At 45.3% G+C, this 21,921-nt stretch overlaps 1 protein-coding gene across 1 annotated transcript; it reads left to right on the forward strand.

Moving 5' to 3' along the window:
- Positions 1-778: 778 nt before the first annotated feature.
- On the forward strand, positions 779-4,999 carry LOC115595704 (uncharacterized). Its single transcript, XM_030440479.1, has 11 exons — positions 779-1,152; positions 1,844-1,985; positions 2,137-2,371; positions 2,528-2,804; positions 2,905-3,082; positions 3,189-3,265; positions 3,370-3,550; positions 3,732-3,980; positions 4,072-4,243; positions 4,328-4,476; positions 4,722-4,999. Exons 1-11 carry the CDS (start codon positions 868-870, stop codon positions 4,964-4,966), a joined length of 2,190 nt encoding a protein of 729 aa, XP_030296339.1. The 5' UTR covers positions 779-867; the 3' UTR covers positions 4,967-4,999.
- Positions 5,000-21,921: the final 16,922 nt, after the last annotated feature.

Here is a 21,921-nt window from a genome sequence, read left to right on the forward strand (position 1 = left end):
AAAGGGACAGTGTGTAATATATCAAGTTTTTAGCACCATCTAGCTGTGAGGTTCTACATTGCAAGACTCCTTTGCTCACCCCTCCCATTCTGAAGACGTTGGAGACGTTCCAGAAGCTACGGTGGCCCTGACAGACAAGAAACTCATTTTCAAAATATGGACTCTTTCCCAACAGCGTTGAGTATTTCTACTGATACAAGTAATGAGGTAAAGATGTAGTTAGTTATTAGGGCTATAAAAAACATAAAACTTGCTGAGCTCCCTCTCAGTTCCGCAGTCAAGCTAGCTCTGAGCGAAAACGCGTTTAGCCTTACTACTAGTACCACGTAGTGCTTTGTGTCCCTCTCGGCAGTCCGTAGTTTTTTTTAAAACCGGAAAGACATGGTGGCCTCCATAGAGCTTGCCCATGTTATGTATATTCAGATAGGTAATTCTTCGCTCAGGAGGATAAGGCAGATTGTTGGCAGAGGTAATTGTACACCAATGAGGACTTACTTATGAACGAAGACGTTGATTTGAGTTAATAAATTACTTATATCGTTACACACTGTCCCTTTAAAGGTCCCATATTATGAAAAACTGACTTTTTCTGGGATTTGGGGTGTTATTGTGGGTCTACGGTGCTGCCACATGCCGGGAAACTTTGAAAAAAGACTATCCATGCATTTTTGAGTGAGATACAGGTTTCTAAAGGGGTCCTGCCTGCAGTTTCCAGATACACCAGTCAAATTTGCTGCGGCTGTCCACGTCGACGGCCACTCATTTGCATATGGCTACCCCACTGCCCCTCCCTTCACCGCACGGTGTCTCCACCCACCAGGTACAGCTACCGTCTCGGAGATCCGCCATTACGCTACTGAACTTGCCATGGCCAAGCGCAAGGAAAAATGCTCTGTTGTTGGCTGCAGGGACCAACACCAAACACTCCACCGTGTCCCAGCTGCAGAGGACAAAAGAGCTGCATGGCTTAAGTTTATTTTTGATGGCAATGTCCCAGCAGAAGTTGGAAAAAAGCTGTTGGTGTGTGCAAACCACTTTACCGCCGACTGTTTCACCAACTTGGGCGAGTACAATGCTGGAGTGGTCGGCAGACTTATACTGGACGTTGAGGCAGTTCCAACTTTGCGAGGAATACAAACAGACGAGGGACATGTAAGTAACGTTATACAAATAATTTGGTGTGTGTTTCTGTAGATAAGGGTGAACTCGTGCCGTGCGTGATGTACTGTGTGTTTTGCCATTGAGAACGAGGTATTGTTAGCGGCTAACCGCTAACGTTAGCTTCTCTGACCATGCAAGTTAGTACTACAGCAGAATCATTGTGTGTATTACATTTCTGATCCTGCATTTTATGAAATGCGTGTCCGAGGGAAATGTCTGCATGTACAGGCATTTTATTTAGCTGTGTTTATTTAGCAAGTTTACACGAACTAACCAAGCAGTGTCACACTGTACCAGCTAACGCTAATCGCGAACCTCTAGTTCGCGATCAACACTGTCTCCATATGCAAACCCAGAGACCCGGTCAGACAAGCAGTACATACACACACCCTCCGACGGGTCTAAGTTTTCAGGATTTTGTGAAATAATGCATTTGAAAATGTTTTCTAACCTGGAATATGTTAGCATAGGCCGGGGCAAAACGAGTGTAAGCTATGGTTGACTGCTAACGTTACATCACAGCACAATTTTCACTCTAAGCCAACCGGTCTGTGTAACGACTTTGTTCTCCTGTAGCTTATTTATGAGTGATCCTTTTTTATATGCTTTATGTAGCTGCTGGCATAGCTATACGTGTAAGATAAAGTTGACTTTGCTTCTCTTTTTGTTTTGTTTTATATAGGCCAGTACATCATTGGCGTCATCATCAGTGTTACGTGCTAGCACTACAAGGAATGTTGGCTGCCAGACTGAGCCACCTAAAGGACGCAGTGTTGGCACACAGCTCTCTGTTAGGACTCTTCATTCACATTACAGAAGTGAAGGTTTGTAGTGTTCTACATTGTAAATGACTTCTGATCAAGTGTATCAATGAGCGGTTGCAGCCTTTAGTGCTTGACTTTGTACTGTAACAGTTCTGTCATGTTTTACTCCTGAGAATGCCCTGTTATCATAAAACATATACTTTTGTTACAGCTGTCCAGGCTACTGTGTCCTGCAGGGACTTTGGCACGTCCACTGATCCCTTCATAGCCTCACTGCCTGTCCTAAGCTCAACACCCATAAAGCGGCCGTCTAAGAGACCTCGTCTGGAGGAGGAGGAGGAGGAGGATTCTCTCGAGGGCAGCTCAATTATGGCGTCTCAAGGGCTGGATCCAACCTATGACCCTGAAGACTCGGTCACAGCTTTGACGGAGACAACAGTCATGTCGTGAGTTACAGAAATATCTTTGTCTATATGTATATAATCACTTTTAAGTTTGTTTGCTGAAACAGATGATGTGTATTTAAGCAGTCCTGCTACATTTTACTTTCATGAAATTGTTTGGTCATTGTTGAAACTGTTATTTCTTTTATGCCCCCCCAGAGATGCCGCACCCACTTCCACACAAGAGATCAGAAAGTATATAGTGTACGAGACCTGTCTCATGGAGCTGTTCGAGGTGTGTGCTGTGTGCAAGCGTGTATGCACTGTAAAAACCAAAAGGCTTGGGACATTTTTATCAGTGGAACAGCGGTGCAACCACTGTGAGTATTCCCGAAGTTGGAACAGCCAGCCTCTTCTGGATAATACACCAGCTGGGAACGTACAGCTTTCTGCAGCAGTGTATATCAGTGGAGCCTCGTTCTTCAAACTTCAACGGGTAAATGAAGAATGAGTAAAGAATAACTTGCTCCATTGTTGAATATGACAGATAATGTTTAATATTATAAAAACCTGTTGTTGTTTTTGTCAACCATCAGGTGTTCAAGGCAATGCGTCTGCAGATTTTTCTGTATGACACATTCCGTCGGCATGCCAGAATGTTCATAGAACCAGCTATCGTGTACACATGGAAAAAATCGCAGGAGGAGATGCTGCAGCGGCTTAGCGAAGGAAACAAAGCCATACTTGGTGGTGACATGAGGGCTGACTCTCCAGGTATGTTTTTTGGGAAGACTAGGATATGTTTGGTCGTAAATGAATAAGAATACTGTTGTAAACACATGCCTGACTTCAATACAATATTGTGACAATGTTTTCACAGGGCACTGTGCAAAATTTGGTAGCTATACCACGATGGACCTCAACACCAACACTGTTGTCGATCTCCAGTTGGTTCAGGTGGGTTGGGACGAATGAAATTTTACGGTTTCTTTTTCTTGTTTTCAATGTTGCCATGACACACATTTTAAATATGGATCCATACTTGTGATTTTTTTTGGCAGAGCAATGAGGTTGGTGGAAGCTCAAACATGGAGAAAGAGGGCCTGAAGAGGAGCCTGGCATTGTTGAGTGCACGTGGTGTAACCCTCGAGTGCATCGTCACCGACCGTCACCCACAAATACAGAAATTCCTGAGGGAGAACAACATCACACAATTCTACGACGTCTGGCACATGGAGAAAGGTATATTTACTTGTATTGCAAGAAATTGCATAAATATTTGCTGAATGTATTGGTGGGCTTTTTTACATACAGAAAGCAGCTTGTAGGTCTATACCTCTCAAGTCTACACATAAAGCTTCATGACAACACATTCATGTTGGGTTAACTGTTACTGAAAAAAGGTATTTATTCTGATTTGTAGGAATTTCAAAGAAACTAGACAAAATCAGCAAAAAAAAGGACTGCCAAAAAGTAAAGAGGTGGGTGCCAGCCATCAGAAACCACATCTATTGGACAGCTGCATCATCAAAAACGGGGCCCGAGAGAGTGGCTAAATGGACGTCCCTCCTGAATCATGTCCAGGATATTCATACGCATGAGGACCCCATCTTCCCAAAATGCCTCCACACAGTTCGCATTACAAGGGACAAGAGTAAATGGCTCTCAGCAGGTTTGTTTCATTCAACTGGTTTGGTTATATTTGATTAGCTGCAATTATGGTCATTACCAATAATATGATGTAATATGTTTTTGTCTTTCAGCAACTCCTGCTTTCTACCACCTGGAGAAGGAGCTGACCAAAAAGACGGTGCTGAAGGACATTGCAAAACTCAGTCCCCACCACCAGACATCCTCTTTGGAGGCGTTCCATAGCGTTATCCTGCGGTTCGCTCCAAAAAACGTGGTCTATCCATATCTGGGAATGCTGTGCAGGTAAATTAAACTGATGACTTGCTGAGAACATTTGCCCATTTCTTGCAATTGTTTTCATGTTTGATTTTCTTTTTACTGTCTAAGACTCTACCTGGCTGCTCTGCACTACAACGAAAATGCTGATAGAGGACAAGCTACAACTTCATCAGGGGATCCTCTCTTCAAAATGAGCTTCCCAAAATCCAGAAAGGGAGAATGCAGAGTCAAACCAGTGAAGACTGAGGCGACATTCCGTAAGTGTTAATTTATTTTTCCCACTCAAAAAATAAACATTTATGTTGTACATGACACAAAGTACTGCAACAGTACTTTCAACACAATAAATAAACCAAAAACAGTAGCTTAAATACCTGAGAAACTACAAAACTCAAAGTGTAAAATGTAAATATATGAACAGTTGTTGAATAATGTAGTGATTCACTTTTTTTTGTTTTGTTTCTGTCTTGTTTGTGTGTGTGTGTGTGTGTGTTTTGTACAGGGTATGTTGATGATTTGATGTGCATGATCATGGAGAAGGTCTTTGTCGACCCATCATCATACAGAGCTGAGATTCTGAACATGAACATCCCACCGGACCTGTCTTCACAATATGAGCATCCAGACAAGGAGGAGGTCATCGCCAGCTACGTGTCAAGATTCAATCAAGGGGGGGGGGGGTTTGAAGCCTCCGTATCTTCCCTGGGCATCAGAAAACTCCAGACGTATCCGAAGAACGACACATGATGGGATCACCACCCGTATCTTCCGCCCAAGAAAGCCCCAGCACCAGCTCACAAAACTTCTGTACGCTAAATACCTGTAACGACTGAGAACATTGAAGATTGTTAGTCAACAGGTTCTATAATGTCAACATTTGTGTTCACATTATTTTAATTTGGATTCAGTGAATCCTTCACTTATACTGTATTTCTATGTACAATGACTGCAGTCAATAAATGTTTATTTTATCTGTGAAATGTTTCATGTGAATTCATGGGTAATATACAGTTTGCTTAGGAAGTACTTGGCTATATGTTCAAGAAAAAATATGATCCAAGTTGGTGGCATTGGCTGACTATTTTATTATGATGTATGAACAGTGAAGCTAAGTAGTTTATTAGGGATAAAACTCACTGCTCTATCATGTGAATTCATGGATAATATACACTATTTGCTTAGGGAATACTTGGCTATATGTTCAACAGAAAAAATAAGATCTGAGTTGGTGGCATTGGCTGACTATATTTACTTTATGATGGTGTATGAACTGTGAAGCTAAGTAGATTATTATAGATAAAACTCACTGCTCTATCCCCCGTAGCTGTAAAGGACCGTAGTCAGCCCTGTAAATGTTGTATGCGTTCTGCAGAGAGAACATATTTAGGCAGACTGGTTCTAAACCTGGATGGTCTGTCATGCATGGAGGCCTTTCATCCAGCTGCTGCAGCCGTCTTGTAACCTGTTATGCATAACACAAGGTAAGAATCTGCAGTGGCATGTTATCTGCAATCATACATTGCAAATATAAGTGTAGGTAAAGATGTTACCTGTGGCACCTCCTGGCAGCATATGTTCTCAGGCTCTGATGGCATTGTTGCACAATTTCGACATGTGCACCTAAACAAACAAATAAAATAATGATGATTCTTGCATGTAACGTCATAAAAGTATAGAAATAAGAAATCTGGTATACCAGTATTTACTACCAATAATAGCATTCACATTTTAGATATGAATGAGGGTTGGATGACAATTTGGTACCTTGAAACTTGCAAGACATAACTTCACGTTTTGTGAAGAAGCAGTAAAACATAGTTTACTTACAACTAGTGTAGGCTTACTTTATAATTGCGTAGCTTCTAGAGATAGCCGCTAGCTAAGTTCCAAAACAAATAGAAAGGCATTTTTTCACTAACCATTCAGAAGCGTCCTGCTGAATTCTCTGAGTCTGAGGTTCTTCAGGAGCCTCCCCTCCTTCTTCAGGATCCGATTCAGGTTCGAACATGTATGGCTGAACTACTGAAGAGCTAGGTCTGCTCATTGCGGCCATGTCTGCTACTTTCCGAGGGGTAGCTCTGGTGCTACTTCAGAGCCTGCCGACACTCTCCCCGTTACCGTGGTAACAGTTTGAATGGGGCGTCGGCAAATGGGCGGCAGCTCATTAATATGTAAAGAGCAGCAGCAGCTCATTTGCATAGACACAGAATCAGCACATTCTGAAAGGGGCTGAAACAGAGGCTGATAGAGGTAGGCAAGAATCTCTTCCTAAAAGCGATTTCCACCAAACAACTTCAAAAACATGTTTTCTGGAACTCACAGACATATTTTAACTGGTTGATAAAGCTTTATAATATGGCACCTTTAAGATTATTTCTTGAGGAAACATTGACTATAAAATACCCTTTCACTGACTTTCAAAATCACATACCAGCAGTGCAAGCATTATGGGCTGAACACACTGCTTGTCTGGGCAGTATGTGTGTGGTGTGCGTCAAGTGAGGCTGCTGCACTGTCATCTCAAGATTGGGAGTCTCACCTATTTTTACCATGACATGCACACATTTCTCTGCAAGTGACCTGTGGACAATAGGGCTGTAACAATACACATATTGAAACTGAAATCGCAACACTCAGATCCACGAACCTGTCTCGCAGTGTGAGAAGGCACAATCACGACACAACTCCTGTCCAGATCCAGCCTTATGAGCTATAAGTAGCCCCTTATACATAGCAATGCGCATTAACACCATAGTGGTTTGCCAATTCTCCGCCGCTGGTCGTTCACAGAGTGAAGCACCGCTGGAGTAAAGACGATTCACACAGAAAGCCAGCGCTGTGGCTCCTAAAGAGACATGACAGTACACGTCATAATGATGACGTGTGTTTTCAAGGTGTTTCCCCAGTGTCTCTTCTGTCAATCTAAACCTGTGGATAAGTTATAATAACATGGATGCTGTTTTAAAGTGTCGTGATTGAGATCCTGACCCACCAAACATCCTGGAAAGTGACAAAGTTACATTTTCACTCTAAATTACATAATTACATAATCGCCATCAGTAAACAGGACCTGTCTGACACTCACGAGGACAGAGGCTGTTTTCTGGGGTAAAGTCCACTGAAGTCTTGGTCAGGAGGACTGACCATTGCAGACATTTTTTTTTCATCATAAACACTTCGTGAGTGAAAGTTTTTTGCCGGTGACGGACGCTGTTTTTTGGGCAGAAATGTGACAAGGAGTCAGTAGGACAGGCGGGAGGACGGACAGAGACCGAGGAGACTCTAGCATCTCCTGGATCTCAGCGGCTGTCCAGTTGCTCATCTTGACATCCGCGGATGAAGTGATGGACTGACTGCTGTGATTAGCTGTTTCCTGGTTTTGAAACTCCCCAGCTGTGGGTCGCACCATAGACATATATACATAGACGCCTCATTGAGTGCTGGACCGTACGTCAACGTCGCCGCCATATTGGAGGAGGCAGCTCAGCTCTGTGAAATAATACGAGTCAATGAAGTGAACTTGATAAAGCTCACTTCTACAAAGTGCCATAAGTTAATGCCTCTCATTTACACATTCACACACGTACGGATATATTCAGGAAGCAGATACGAACCAAAAACGTCTGTAACGTTCTCTGATGACTATAAACATTAACTACTTCTTATATGTTCAGTCTACAGGTCCGCACCAAACCACAATATGTATTTTTATAATGTTTTTACAAGTGTTTATAGCTGCTAACAGGGGCGGACTGGCCATCTGGACGTTCTGGAGAATACCAGAACGGCCGGTGCAGCAGGACGGCCGCCGGCCTCTGCGCAGCCGTCACAGTTTTTTTCACAGACTGTTGCTGTTGTGTCTTGTTGTGTTCTGAGGATGTTTGATGCTGAATTGGCATAGACATTGAGTTTGCAGTGTCACCATGGCCAAGTATGATAGGGCGGGTGGTGATTTTCATGAAACGCTGCAGAGCAAATTGTTGTGTAAAGCTGCGGTAACTTTGTTTGTGGCGACACGAGGGTTATTACTATGTTATACACCAAATACCAACAACGCCACCTTGGGTTAGGGCCCAAGGACCCGTACTAAAGGTCAATTATTACCTTCAAAAAGAAAAGGACACTCAGGTTCGTTACTCAGGGAGGAAGAAGACGGAGTTCAATGATCATACACAACTCTTTATTATTAAAAGTAAGCACAAGGTTTTGGCACAACAGAAGAGAAGGGAGGGAGCCAGTGGCGGTTCTAGACCAGTTTTAATAGGGGGGCCAGGTTGGGGCCGGCTTTTTTGTTAGGGGGCACATACAACCCGGAAAAAAAGATAAATCCCTCATTCTGACAAAACAGTGTTTACAATTTCAGCATTTTTGATTGGGTAGTAATCAAAAATGCTGAGACACTTTATTTCTGCCTTTCCCCTCAAAACAAAATCATTGCAAGAAATCTGTCATTGTATTATTGATGCAGACTCCCTGTCGGGGGGGCCACAGGGGGGTCCAGACTCAGAGTTACGGGGGCACTGGCCCCTGTTGGCCCCCCCCCCCTAGAACCGTCCCTGGAGGAAGCCCAACTAAAAAAGGGGAAAACTATAGTCTGAGGCTTACCGGCTGGAGGAGGGGTTTGGTAGGGGAAGTGACATCCAAAAGAAAAAGGAGAACACCCTACGCACACAGCAAAAAGTGATGTGTAAACAAAGAATATCTTGAAAAGGGATCACACAGCACACAGGGGACCACCACCACCCAGGAGAACCACCACCGTCGGCCTTCAGCACTAAGGGGAGAGGAAAAACATGATTGATCAAATTGATCAAATTGATCAAATTAACAACAGAAATTCAACCATTAAACAGAGAGTAAATAAGTAAACAATTAAACCAAACCTTGCCAGATTGCACTTAAAACACACACACAAAAGCACACATAGAACTAGCAGTTTTAGTGAGTGGCTGAGAGTTCTGGCAGACTCGTCGCATCCAGTACGAGTGACAACCACACACATACACACGAAGCAGCACTGCACGTACCAGCAGGAAACAGGCTGACCACAGGCGGCCGACCGGACCAGAACCAGGCCGTCGAAGCAGCAGCAGCAAAGCAGCAGCAGCAGAAGAGCGGTGAAGCAGCAGGACAGCGGCAGACAGCGGCGAAGCAGTGGTAGCCAGGTAGCAGCGGCCTAGTAACGTCAGCTGTGATTGATCAGCTGTGATTGATCAGCTGTGCCCGCACTTAGCGTTAGCGTAACAGTTCCAGTTATAAGTCCGGGTGCATTGGCATCCTTTCCAAAGAGGGAGAGGGGTGAAGAAATCAAACGTAGCAGGGAAGACAGCCACCATGCAGCACACAACCAGCAGACTGTTAAAGGGAGAGGAGCGGAAGAGGAGCTTAGCACCTGGCTACAGCAATAAACGGCAGAAGCATGTCATCACTCACCAATGCTGTGGTTGCAGCAATAAACAGCCCTGACCGATTGGCTTGACCGCGGTGAAGACGCCGCATCTATTAGGGAACGACGGTTTTAATTAAATGAAACACGGACGAATATACACAAAACAGCGCGGCAATGTGCGATACCTGGATGCTAGCGGCACATACAATGACCCGGAATTCGGCGGGCCGAAGAGGCAGGACGCAAGAGGTCAGGAGGAGGGACATGGCCTACTTTTATCCCCTTGGTAAGCGCAGTGATTGGCTAATAAGCCAAAGCGGCCGTGGTGCAAGTTTAATAAGGCAGTGGTGCCTCATACCACTACAATCCACCCCCCCCCCCCCATTTTCATCGTCGACCCGACAATGCACTTAAAGGATCTCAACTCTTAAGACCACGGTCTAAAGAAAGCAGACACAGCACTTGACTGAACGGCTAAAGGCCCCGCCTGAGCCACCTCATTGGCAGGCCTGGGTAAGTGATGAACGTTTGAATGGTGTCCAGCGATAGATCGGGTTGTCCGTCGCCTGACAGCTTCATCATTCCCTGAGGAAGGGACTGCCAAGGGAGCGGCGCTTAGAGAAGGTGGCCGTGCCGTCGAGTGGCCAGGAAGTGCTGAGGGTAAGGGTACTGCACGTAGCTCAGCGGTGTCGCTGCTCCCAGAAGAGGGAGAGACCAAAGAAGCCAAAAGAGCAGGGTGCAATGGGACTGTCGAAGCAACGGTGTCGCTGATGCAGGAGCCAGTTGGGCTTCTCCAGCAGAGTGATCAGCTGGTGGGAAAAGGGGGTCCCTTACCACAGCCATCAAGTCCTCATCGTCAGATGAGCTCTCAGACACTGCCGGCCGGCCAAGTGTGATAAGAAGAGGAGCGGGGTTGTCGCCTGAAGCAGCCATCCCAACCATGGCTTTAAGCAGTGTTCGGTGTACCCGTTTGACTTTGGCAGGGTCGTCCTCTGGTGCAACTGTATACACCGCACCATTGCCGGGGGGAGCTTTGATCACTCGATGCACCACAGGATTCCACTTGTCCTGGATCTTATGACGACCCTTCCAACCAAACTCCTTTAAAATCACTGACTGGCCCACCACCAGTGGTTCTGACCGGACAGAGTGGTCATGGTTTTCCTTCCGGCGTTGGGCTGCCTCCTTCAGCCGGTCTCGGACGCCGTCAAAAGCCACATGTAATCATTCACCGTCCCATCAACAGGATCCTGCACTCTTCCCAGCAAGAAGTCAACAGGGAGCCTTGCCTCATGACCAAACATGAGGAAAAACAGCGATTCCCCAGTGGACTGATGCAGTGTGGTGTTATAGGTGTACAGTATCTGAGGTAGACAGGTGTGCCAATCACGCTTCCTAGAGGGAGGCAAAGTGCACAGCAAGTCATGAAGAGTGCGATTAAAACGCTCACACTGACCGTTACCTGCCAGATGATACGGTGTGGTGCGGGATTTTTCGATGTTATAGAGACCGCACAGCTGTCGAATAAGTGCACTTTCGAAGTTGCGACCCTGATCAGAATGAATGCGCGCTGGAACACCAAACTTTGAGAACCACTCCGTGACGAGCGTTTGTGCCACCGTAGAGGCGCGCTGGTCACGAGTGGGAATGGCAAGTGTGTGCTGAACACATCCGTCAGCACAAGGACGTTCTCCTGGTGGCCATGATTTTGATGGACCTCAATGAGGACGACTTTGTCCCTCAGAGCAGCTGGCAACAGCACCTGGAGAACTACTTCTCCCCCGTCAGAGCGAGAGACTTGCCGGTACACCACTCCGGCCCGTTCAATCAATCGCTCCCACTGCTTGAGAAGCACCAAGGCTGGTGGAGATAACTGCTTACGATCGTCATGATTCGGGTATTGTTTCTGCTGCCAAAACACAAGAACTTCCCGGGTCACAGGATCAGCTCGCTGAAGTTCTCCAATGTCTGCTGGCAGATGTTGAGGCAGGGCCTGAACGGCAGCCTGACAGGCTGTAGGCCCACTGACCTGGAGAGCCTGTTTCAAGGGCTGAGGGAGCGATGTACCGGAGACAATGATCTCAAGGTCCGTGGTTCTGGGAGGATGCAAGCGAGACAGAGCATCCGCATTTGTGTTACTCTTGCCAGAACGGTAACGGATCTCAAAGTTAAATGACGCAAGTTGGGCTGCCCAATGCTGCTCCAGGGCTACAAGCTTAGCTGATGATAGATGGCTAAGCGGGTTATTGTCTGTGAAGACAAGGCATTTGTGGCCAAGCAAGTATTCGCGAAATTTATCAGTCATAGCCCATTTTAGCGCCAGAAACTCCAGCTTCATGGAGCTATAATTGACAGAGTTGTGTTCAGTCGGCCTTAAGCTACGACTGGCGAAGGCTATGGGCCGCACTTTTCCTTCTTGCTCTTGGGAGAGCACTGTGCCCAGGCCCCCATGGCTTGCGTCGACCGCCATGATGAAAGGAAGGGAGAAGTCAGCGTATGCCAGCACAGGTGCGGTGGTAAGCTTAGATTTTATGGCCTCAAAGCTCCGCTGATGTTCTCCTGTCCACTTTTCCACAACTGGTTCAGACCGTCTGGACTTGGACCCCACAAGTTCAGCTACAAGGCGATGTAGAGGGGTAGCCAACTTAGCAAAGCCTTCCACAAAGCGACGATAGTAGCTTGCGAACCCGAGAAAGGACCGTAGCGCCAAGATGGTGGTGGGAGGCTGCCAGTTGGCTACCACCTCAAGCTTGCTCGGGTCGGTGGAAACACCTTTGGCTGAAATGATGTGGCCCAAGTAACGCACCTCCTGTTGAAAAAAAGGAGCACTTTGACAACTTGGCCTTCAGGCCCTCGTGTTGTAATCGCTGCAGTACCACTTTCAGTCTCTCAAGATGTTGTTGAAAGGTGGATGAGAAAAGCACAATGTCATCCAGGTACAAGAGCAGCAACTGACATTGCTGATCTCCAAAAACATGCTGCATAAGTCGCTGGAAAGTTCTGGGTGCATTACACAACCCGAAGGGCATGCGATTCCACTCAAAAAGGCAGAAAGGAGTGCAAAACGCTGTCTTGGGTCGGTCAGCCTCTGCCACCGGAACCTTATTGTACCCGCTGGCTAAATCCATGGTGGAAAACCAGCAGGCTCCCGTGAGTGCATCCAGCGACTCCTCAATCCGAGGAAGAGGAAACACGTCTTTTTGGGTCCTGTGGTTAAGCTGCCGATAGTCTACGCACAAGCGCAGACTACCATCTTTCTTTTTAACCAGCACGATCGGTGAAGCAAACGGACTGCAGCTCTCCCTGATGACCTGCGCACCAAGCAGCTGGTTAATGTGCTCCTTGACCACTTCGTATTCTGATGGCGGAATACGTCGATAGTGTTGACGGATTGGAGTGTCGTCAAGAAGCGGGATTTCATGTGCTATCAGGTTGGTGCACCCCAGGTCGCCGTCGTGAGTGGAAAACAGAAGCATATTTCCAAAGAAGAAGTCTGGCTTCCTTCTGTTCTGCAGCTGACAAAGCAGATAGATCAACCGCATCTATTTGGTCTTGCAGCATAGGGACCACAGCCTGGGATGCAATGGTGGCCAGATAAGATGGAACCTCCTTAACACCAGAGGGTAAGCTCACCACACAAACCTCACGCAATGCACCGACCTCTGTACGAGGGTAAAGCAGCACATCAGATGTTCCCACATTCACAACAGGTATATACACAGTACCTCCCTCAACTCGAACCAGTGCTGGAGACGCAAGCAGTCCAGCAGGGAGACCCCGATCCCAAGGGCTCAAAGAGCACAGTAGTCCCAGAATGCTGTGCAGAACAGGTAGCTGGAACAAGCTGCATAGTGCCAGCAAAGATACGGCAAGCTTTCTTGCCTCGCAGCTTAACCTTACCAACGGCATCAAAAGAGGAAGTCAGAGAGGCTTGATGGCATCTCTGCAATGCCTGCACCACAGACTTTGGTGCCTCAGTGACGGTGGGTAGCTTAAACAGGGCAGAGCCATGTTGCCCAAACAAGGTGCTGTAGCACCTTCGTAAAATGTTCATCCCCAAGACACCCGGGGCGGGAAGAGATGCATCAGCTGGAGGGTCCTTGACCACCAGTAGCCCACACCCTGGCAAAGTCCTACCACAGAGCTCGACTTCGAGTTCCAGGTAGCCAAGGTATGGGATAGGCAATCATTGGCGGCTTGAAGCTGAAGCCAATGGCAAGACTTGAGGTTCTCTTGGTCCCAAGTCTCAAAGTGTTGCCGGAAGAAGCTTTCTCTGACTGTGGACACCATGGACCCAGTGTCCACTGAACAAGTAACTGTTACTCCCCCCATAACCACATCCATGTGTGGACAAGTGCTGATTAGCTTAGCTTCTCTCCAATCCCTCCACATGACAGGTGAGCCAGTGGCAACTCCCCTCGAACTTTGGCTCCGCAGTTCGACAGGCGCTAGTTTCCCGAATGCTGAGCTGGATCCCGCCAGGAGACTGGCCGGCTGGAAGCAGACACTGAAGGTTGAGGAGGGGCACGCTCTCCTCTGCACTCCCTGGCGAAGTGGCCAGACCGTTGACATCGCCGGCAGATGACCGGATCACGGTAACCATGGTTACGCTGCTGATCTGCAGCTGAGCAAGAGTTTCTGTGTTACTATGTTATACACCAAATACCAACAACGCCACCTTGGGTTAGGGCCCAAGGACCCGTACTAAAGGTCAATTATTACCTTCAAAACGAAAAGGACACTCAGGTTCGTTTACTCAGGGAGGAAGGAGACGGAGTTCAATGATCATATACAACGCTTTATTATTAAAAGTAAGCACAAGGTTTTGGCACAACAGAAGAGAAGGGAGGGAGCCCAACTAAAAAAGGGGGAAACTATAGTCTGAGGCTTACCGGCTGGAGGAGGGTTTGTTAGGGGAAGTGACATCCAAAAGAAAAAGGAGAACACCCCATGCACACAGCAAAAAGTGATGTGTAAACAAAGAAAATCTTGAAAAGGCAGCACACAGGTGACCACCACCACCCAGGAGAACCACCACCACCACCACCGTCAGCCTTCAGCACTAAGGGGAGAGGAAAAACACGATTAAAAGGGGCTCAAAATTACAGAACAAGCAATCTTTTATAATGTGTGCAAACAAATGTAAATGATCAATTAATAAACTGAAAAGTGTTGAATTGGGTTAATAAATCAACCAGACAAAAGAAACAAAAGTCTCTCGCCAGAGATATCAACTCAACAATTAACCAGTTTTAACAGTTTTAACTCAAATTGATCAAATTAACAACAGAAATTCAACCATTGACTTCCAGTTTGGTCGAGATGGAGTAGGCACGCTTCGAGTCTCGCTCCCGTAACCATTGACAATTTCACACAATAAGACCCCGAAAGTCACAACAAAGCGGCATCAGTCGAGTGATTTAGTCTCTTCTGACTGACACACCACTGAAATATGTCGACATATGCAACCAGACAGACGGTGAAAGACCAGGGTGCTAAAGGCAGTCCCTCTCACGAGGCCGGCGACGAGTTTAGCATGGCGGCCATTGCTAACCTCCTGGAGGAACACCGCCAAGCTTTAAAACTTCCATTTCAACACTCGAAACCAAGTTGGACCACGTTCACACCATGGTGTCAGACCACGCTCAGAAAATAAGCTCGCTCGAGGCAAATGCTAACTTACAAGACGAACGTCTGCTAACAGTGGAGTCATCCTGTGCTACGCTAATGAAGAGCAACGATAAGCTGCTAGCTAAAGTTAGCGACCTGGAGTCCCGGAGTCGGCGAAACAATATCAGAGTGGTCGGCATACCTGAGTCAGTGGAGGGGCCGAAGCCCACAACCTTCTTCGCAGAGCTGCTCATGGAAGTTTTTGGCGAAGGCTTCCTGGAATCACCGCCAGAATGTGACAGAGCTCATCGTACGCTATCCGAGAAACCGAAGCAGGGGCAGAGAGCACGGCCCGTCATTATCAGGTTGCACAGGTACCAGGTGAAGGAGAGGATCATACGGGAGGCCCGAGCCAGGAGGGGCAAGCTACATTACCGAGGCTCCCCCGTATCCATCTACGAGGACTACGCCCCGGAGGTGGTAGAACAACGCCAGAAATACCGAGAGGTGATGTCGGAGCTTTACAACCTGGGCTTCAAACCTGCACTGTTATTCCCTGCCAGGCTTTTCATTGTGGTGAAAGATGGAGGTAGGAAGAGACTTTCTTCGGTCTCCGAGGCTAAAGGCTTCATAACATCCATCCGCACGGAGGAGGTCTGACGGCTGGGTCCGTTTAAGACCTGCATACTCTAAGCTGTCTTGGTGGTCTGTATTGGCTCATAAACACTTTCATTGTTACTTTCTTCATATGGGTTTACATCGTTTAACTACTTCTACCTCATAACGGACGTTATTGTTGTACATGCAGAATGTTCTGCTGATCTGTGACATCTTACACAGCCATAGGCAGTCACCAATTTACCTCTGTTCACCTTTTTTGTTCTGTCTGTATGTAAATTATTCGCCCGCCGGGTCTGGAACACAGTTCCTGATGTTCTGTTTACGTAAGTTTTTTTTCTGTGACTTAGGGGTCAATTATTGTTAGGTAAGGGAAGGGACCCCGGAAGTTTAGTTTAGCTGTTAGCTATGAGCTGGAGAGCTCAGATGATGTTTCTTGTCTTGGGTGTAACCCTCAGAGTGGTCACGAATATTGTTTTTGTTTCTCTTTCCCTTTTTTATTCTTTATTTTTATTATTGTCATTCTCTTTTTTTTTTTTTTTTTTTTTTTTTTTTCTCCCTCGTTCTCTCTCGTTCCCTTTATCAAAGTTCAGAATACATGGGGCCATACAAAGTCAATCTAATCGGTAGTTCTTGTTCCTATAGATGGCTAATGCTGTGAAGACAGGTAGTGGAGTGCGTCTAATTTCCTGGAATACTAAGGGCATGAATAACATGATTAAAACTGGCAAAGTCTTGACACAGTTACAGTATCTTAAAGGGGATGTGATGTTTCTGCAAGAAACGCATCTCAGAACATCTGACACCCCACGAATTAAGAGGGCGTGGATGGGCCATTTATTCCATTCAAAATTTACAGATAGAGTTAGAGGAGCAGCCATCATTATTCATAAAAGGGTCCTGTTTAATCCAACAAATGTCATTTTAGATACTGATGGTCGCTTTGTCATAGTTTCGGGGACGCTTCAGAATGTACCAGTGGTCTTAGTTTCAGTTTACGCACCCACCTGGGACGATGACCAGTTTTTTTACGAGGCTCTTTGCTAAAATCCCAAACGCTGACAGTCACCACATCATCATAGGTGGGGATTTCAATCTGGTGCAGGATGTGACTCTCGACAGATCTTCCCCTACACAAATCACACTACACAAATCAGCGAGCGTAATCAAAACATACACATCACAGCTGGGCATCTCAGATCCCTGGAGGTTTAAAAACCCCTGTGGTAGAGCTTTCTCTTTTTTTTCCCATGCACACCACACATTCTCCCGAATTGATTTCTTTTTACTTGATAATAATCTCTTAGACTGTGTGAATGCGTGTGAATATCACCCAATAGCCATTTCTGACCATGCTCCTACTACAGTTGACATTAGTCTGCCACAAGATACAATTCCACGTGCACTATGGAGGTTCAGCTCGTACTTGCTGTCTGATAATAACTTTAAAGATTTTGTTGCGGCTCAAATTCGTTTCTACATAGATTTTAACGACACCCCTGATGTCAGCAGTAGCATTTTGTGGGAAGCACTTAAAGCCACTATTCGGGGACACGTGATCTCTTATATTTCCCAAATGAGAAGGGCTGAACGGGCTAGACTAGTGGAAATTGCAGATGAACTTCTGAAACTCGATGAAACTTACTCCACCTCTCCCTCCCCTATCCTCTATAAGAAACGTCTACTATTACATTCGGAACATGATCAGTTAATGACACGAGTAGTGGAGAGACAGCTGCGACAATCGAAACAAAACTTTTTTGAGCAGGGTGATAAGGCAGGGAGACTTTTGGCACAGCAGGCCCGCGCAGTTAGCGCTTCTAGATTGATTTATCAAATTAAGCTACCTGACGGTAGCCACACTTCTGATCCAGTAGTTATCAATAAGTCTTTTTCTGATTTCTATTCCACTCTGTATACTTCTGAATGCACCCCAATTACTGAAACGACCCCAAACCCTTTAGACCGGTTAACATTTCCTCAAATTGACGTAAATATTGCCAGAGAACTGGGTAGACCCATCTCTTCATTAGAGGTGCATAAAGCAATCAATTCTATGCAAAACAGGAAATCTCCGGGTCCCGATGGTTTCACAGTCGAGTTCTTTAAGGCATACTCGATGCTATTAGTCCCCATCCTTGTGAGAATGTTCAATGATTCCTTTACTGAAGGCAGACTGCCAGCGACCTTGTATGAGGCGTCTATTTCACTGCTTCTGAAGAAAGACAGGGATCCTACCTCCTGTGGTAACTATAGACCAGTCTCTCTTTTAAATGTAGATTGTAAAATTTTGGCTAAGGTTCTTGCCCTCCGCCTTCAAAATGTGATGTCATCGATAATTTCATTGGACCAGACAGGATTCACATTAGGGAGACATTCATTCTTCAACACCAGAAGGCTGCTGAATATCTTATCCTCACCCGCACCCAACACTCCTGAAGTCGTAGTGGCGCTTGATGCAGAGAAAGCCTTCGATCGGGTCGAGTGGGGCTTTTTATTTTCTGTTTTAGAGAAATTTGGCTTTGATTCTAACTTCATCTCTTGGGTTAAACTTTTATATGCTACCCCATCTGCCTCTGTTAATACTAACGGTGTCCATTCAGCGTACTTCCCTCTTAAACGTGGGACCCGGCAGGGCTGTCCGCTCTCACCCTTGTTGTTCAATATAGCCATTGAGCCACTAGCTATCTGGCTTAGGAACCAGGATGAGTTTGAGGGCATCACTCGTTTCGGCCAAGTCCACAAACTCTCCTTATATGCTGATGACCTTCTCTTATTCATTTCAAACCCCACATCCTCCCTCACCTCAGTTCTGTCAATTCTGGATCAGTTTGGACGCCTATCAGGGTATAAATTGAACATTCAGAAAAGCGAGCTATTTTTTGTTAACAATTTGGCGAGATCACTTCCACAATCCATATTTCCTTTCAAAATAGCTGAAGAGGGATTCAGGTATCTGGGGGTGTTTATTACCAGCTCCTTCAGGGAACTTTATCTTAAGAACTTCCAACCGTTATTAGACAAATGCAAGTCAGACTTGTCCAGATGGGCTGCCCTTCCTCTGTCCCTTGCAGGCCGAGTTAATCTCATCAAGATGGTTATTCTTCCGAAATTTCTGTATCTTTTTCAACACATCCCAATTTGTCTCAATAAATCATTTTTTGCTAATCTCGACCAACAATTTAATGCTTTCATTTGGCATAATAAACCAGCCCGTATTAAAAAACATATTCTTCAACTTTCTAAGTCTGAAGGGGGACTGGCACTGCCAAATTTTCGCCATTACTTTTGGGCCTGTAACATTAATAAAATTCTATACTGGCTTCATGATAAAAGTGTAGACGCCTGCCCACCTTGGGCTCACACTGAGATATCATCTTCTTCCTGTTCTTTGCACTCTATGATTTGCTCACAGCTCCCCATAAGTGCCCATAAGGTCTCAACTAATCCAGTTGTAACCAATACAATTAAAATCTGGACCCAGTTCAGGAAGCAGCATGGCTTACATAGGGCTTCGGTTCTTGCTCCAGTTTCGAAGAATTATGCATTTCTCCCCTCCTGCTCTGATCCTACTTTTTGCATGTGGTCAAATAAGGGCCTCAGAACTCTTAATGACCTATATGATGAAGGTGTTTTCATGTCTTTTGCAGCTCTATCAGAGAAATACAGCTTCCCTAATAGCCACTTTTTTCGGTACCTTCAAATGAGACACTTTATCCAAAAGCAGTTCCCACATTTTCCAAACCGCCCCCCTGAAGCTGAGATCGACCAGTTCCTGTCTCTCAACTTGCAACAAAAACGACTGATATCAGTTATCCACAATAAGATTGCACTTTTAAGTCCAGCCCCCACAGCATCACCTAAAAATGCATGGGAAAAAGATTTGGGGGTAGACATTACTGTGGTCCAGTGGAAGGACATTTTGAAGCTGATCCATTCTTCGTCTATATGTGCCAGGCACGGTCTACTGCAGTGGAAGGTGCTTCATAGGGCCCATTTCACTAATGCTAAATTGGCAAAGATATATCCCAGTCACAGTGATGCTTGTAACCGTTGTAAACAGTCCCCAGCTGATCATGCACACATGTTCTGGACATGCCCAGGGCTGACCGACTTTTGGTCCGATATATTCCAAACCCTCAAACAGGCTCTCAACATAAGTTTAGAACCAAACCCCCTGACTGCTCTTTTTGGCCTCCCTCCGACTAAAAATTTCCCCAATACCACACAGCGCGTCATGGCCTTTACTACCCTGCTTGCCAGGCGAACCATTCTCCTCAAATGGAAGCATGTCTCTCCCCTGACTCACAACAGCTGGATACGTGAAATTTTACAGTGTTTGCAGTTGGAGAAGTTAAGGTTCTCACAGAAGGGATCTTTGACAGCATTCCATAAGACCTGGGACCCACTGATTGCTTATATTAGTAACAGCGTTACTGTTACTCCTGATGATGCAGAGAATGCTTCTTAAAAGCTGAGGAGAGAGAGAGAGAGAGAGGAGCCCCCCCCCCCCTTTATTTATTATTATTTATTTACTTATGTATTTTATTTTATTTTATTTTTGTACTACTTTAAGTATTCATTATGTTGCTAGATGTCATTATGTAACAATTTTGTTGTTTATTGTGACTATATCTAATATGGGTTGTCGGGAGGGATAGTGGGATTCATGTTGGGGTTTTCTGTTATTCGAAGGCGGACACTCGGACATAATGCGATACTGTTGTACTTCTCTGTAATGTCTGCAAAAAATTGAATAAAGAAATGTGGAAAAAAAAAAAAAAGAAATTCAACCATTAACCCTCTAAGACCCACTGTTGTAATATTACAATGTTACCTTTAGCCACCCTAAAAAACAATCTGTTATATTTTATCTTGTTTTTTTACCACATTTACATAGTCATTGGGTCCTATTGTTTAGTCTCACGATGCTATTGGATAGTACATTTGTTTATAAGTCCCGCCTCATGGCCATGAACTCACACAACCTCTCACTGTTTCCTTCGGACAACATTGTTTTGTTTCATTGGACTAAATTCATCAGATTCAAGTAAGTAAAATGTCTTTTATATATTTTTTTTTGTTATTACAATGTCTAGAACATGTACATATGTAGTTTTTGTAGAATAGATTCATCAAATTTCATTTAGAGCTTGTTATATATTTGTTGCAATATTACAACGTTGGGTGAGTGTGGTAGTCAAAATAGCAGGCTTGTTGCAGTGGGAACAAACAGGTTGTATTCTCTCCACTACACCACTGCCTGAAACAGAGTGTTTTTTTATACATGGAAAGTATACATACTACCCTTGTGTTGTGTTCTGGTCAAATTTGACTGATTTTAAAAGTTTTATCTCTAAAAAATGTAGTTAATTTGATCAGACTGACCTAAAATTCCACGACTTTGTCCACAAAGAGGATATCAACAGACAATTCAGTTCTGGGAAAAGTTTACATTTTCCTGAATGTGGATGTGTGGATGTAAGTGGGGGTATGCATGTTTTCCTTTTAATATGATAATTAGAGAGCATTACAAGCAGTATTGTCATGTCAAGGCGGTATTGTGTGACTTAATGGCTGGTGATTGGGATGCACATTTCTTTTAGCATGATAAATAGAGAGCATTGGCTAATCCATTTACATTTACATTTAGGGCATTTAGCAGATGCTTTTGTCCAAAGCGACTTACAATAAGCAGACAGTATTGTCTGCCTGGAAAACATTGGGGAATTCATTACATGGGAACAGCCAGGCAGGTGCGCCTGCCCAACTGTGACCTTGAAGACGAGAAGAGCTTGAAGAAAAAGGGGAGAGGAAGCGATGACGTTAGAGTGGAGGGGAATCACAACATCTGTGCTGTCAAATGGTCTGACAACAGGGCCATCACACTTGTGTCATCTTTTGCTGGACCTGACCTCAATGCTGGGACAAAGCCAGCCGAACCTACACTGAAATTGAGAGGCCTTACATTGTTGGTGCCAACAACAAATACATGGGAGTTGTGGATTTGTTGGACTCACTTACAGCCAAATAGAGGTCCCCCATCAAATCCCGTCGCTGATACATGTACATCTTCTGGCACACC

Source organism: Sparus aurata, chromosome 14, assembly GCF_900880675.1.
Source record: "Sparus aurata chromosome 14, fSpaAur1.1, whole genome shotgun sequence".
NCBI classification, from domain to species: Eukaryota; Metazoa; Chordata; class Actinopteri; order Spariformes; family Sparidae; genus Sparus; species Sparus aurata.

Bases quoted from the DNA above. Each gene is read 5' to 3' on its own strand.
- LOC115595704 (XM_030440479.1), top strand. From the start codon at position 868: ATGGCCAAGCGCAAGGAAAAATGCTCTGTTGTTGGCTGCAGGGACCAA. The intron at 1,153-1,843 runs GTAAGTAACGTT...TGTTTTATATAG, and splicing joins TACAAACAGACGAGGGACAT to GCCAGTACATCATTGGCGTC. The intron at 3,083-3,188 runs GTATGTTTTTTG...ATGTTTTCACAG, and splicing joins CATGAGGGCTGACTCTCCAG to GGCACTGTGCAAAATTTGGT.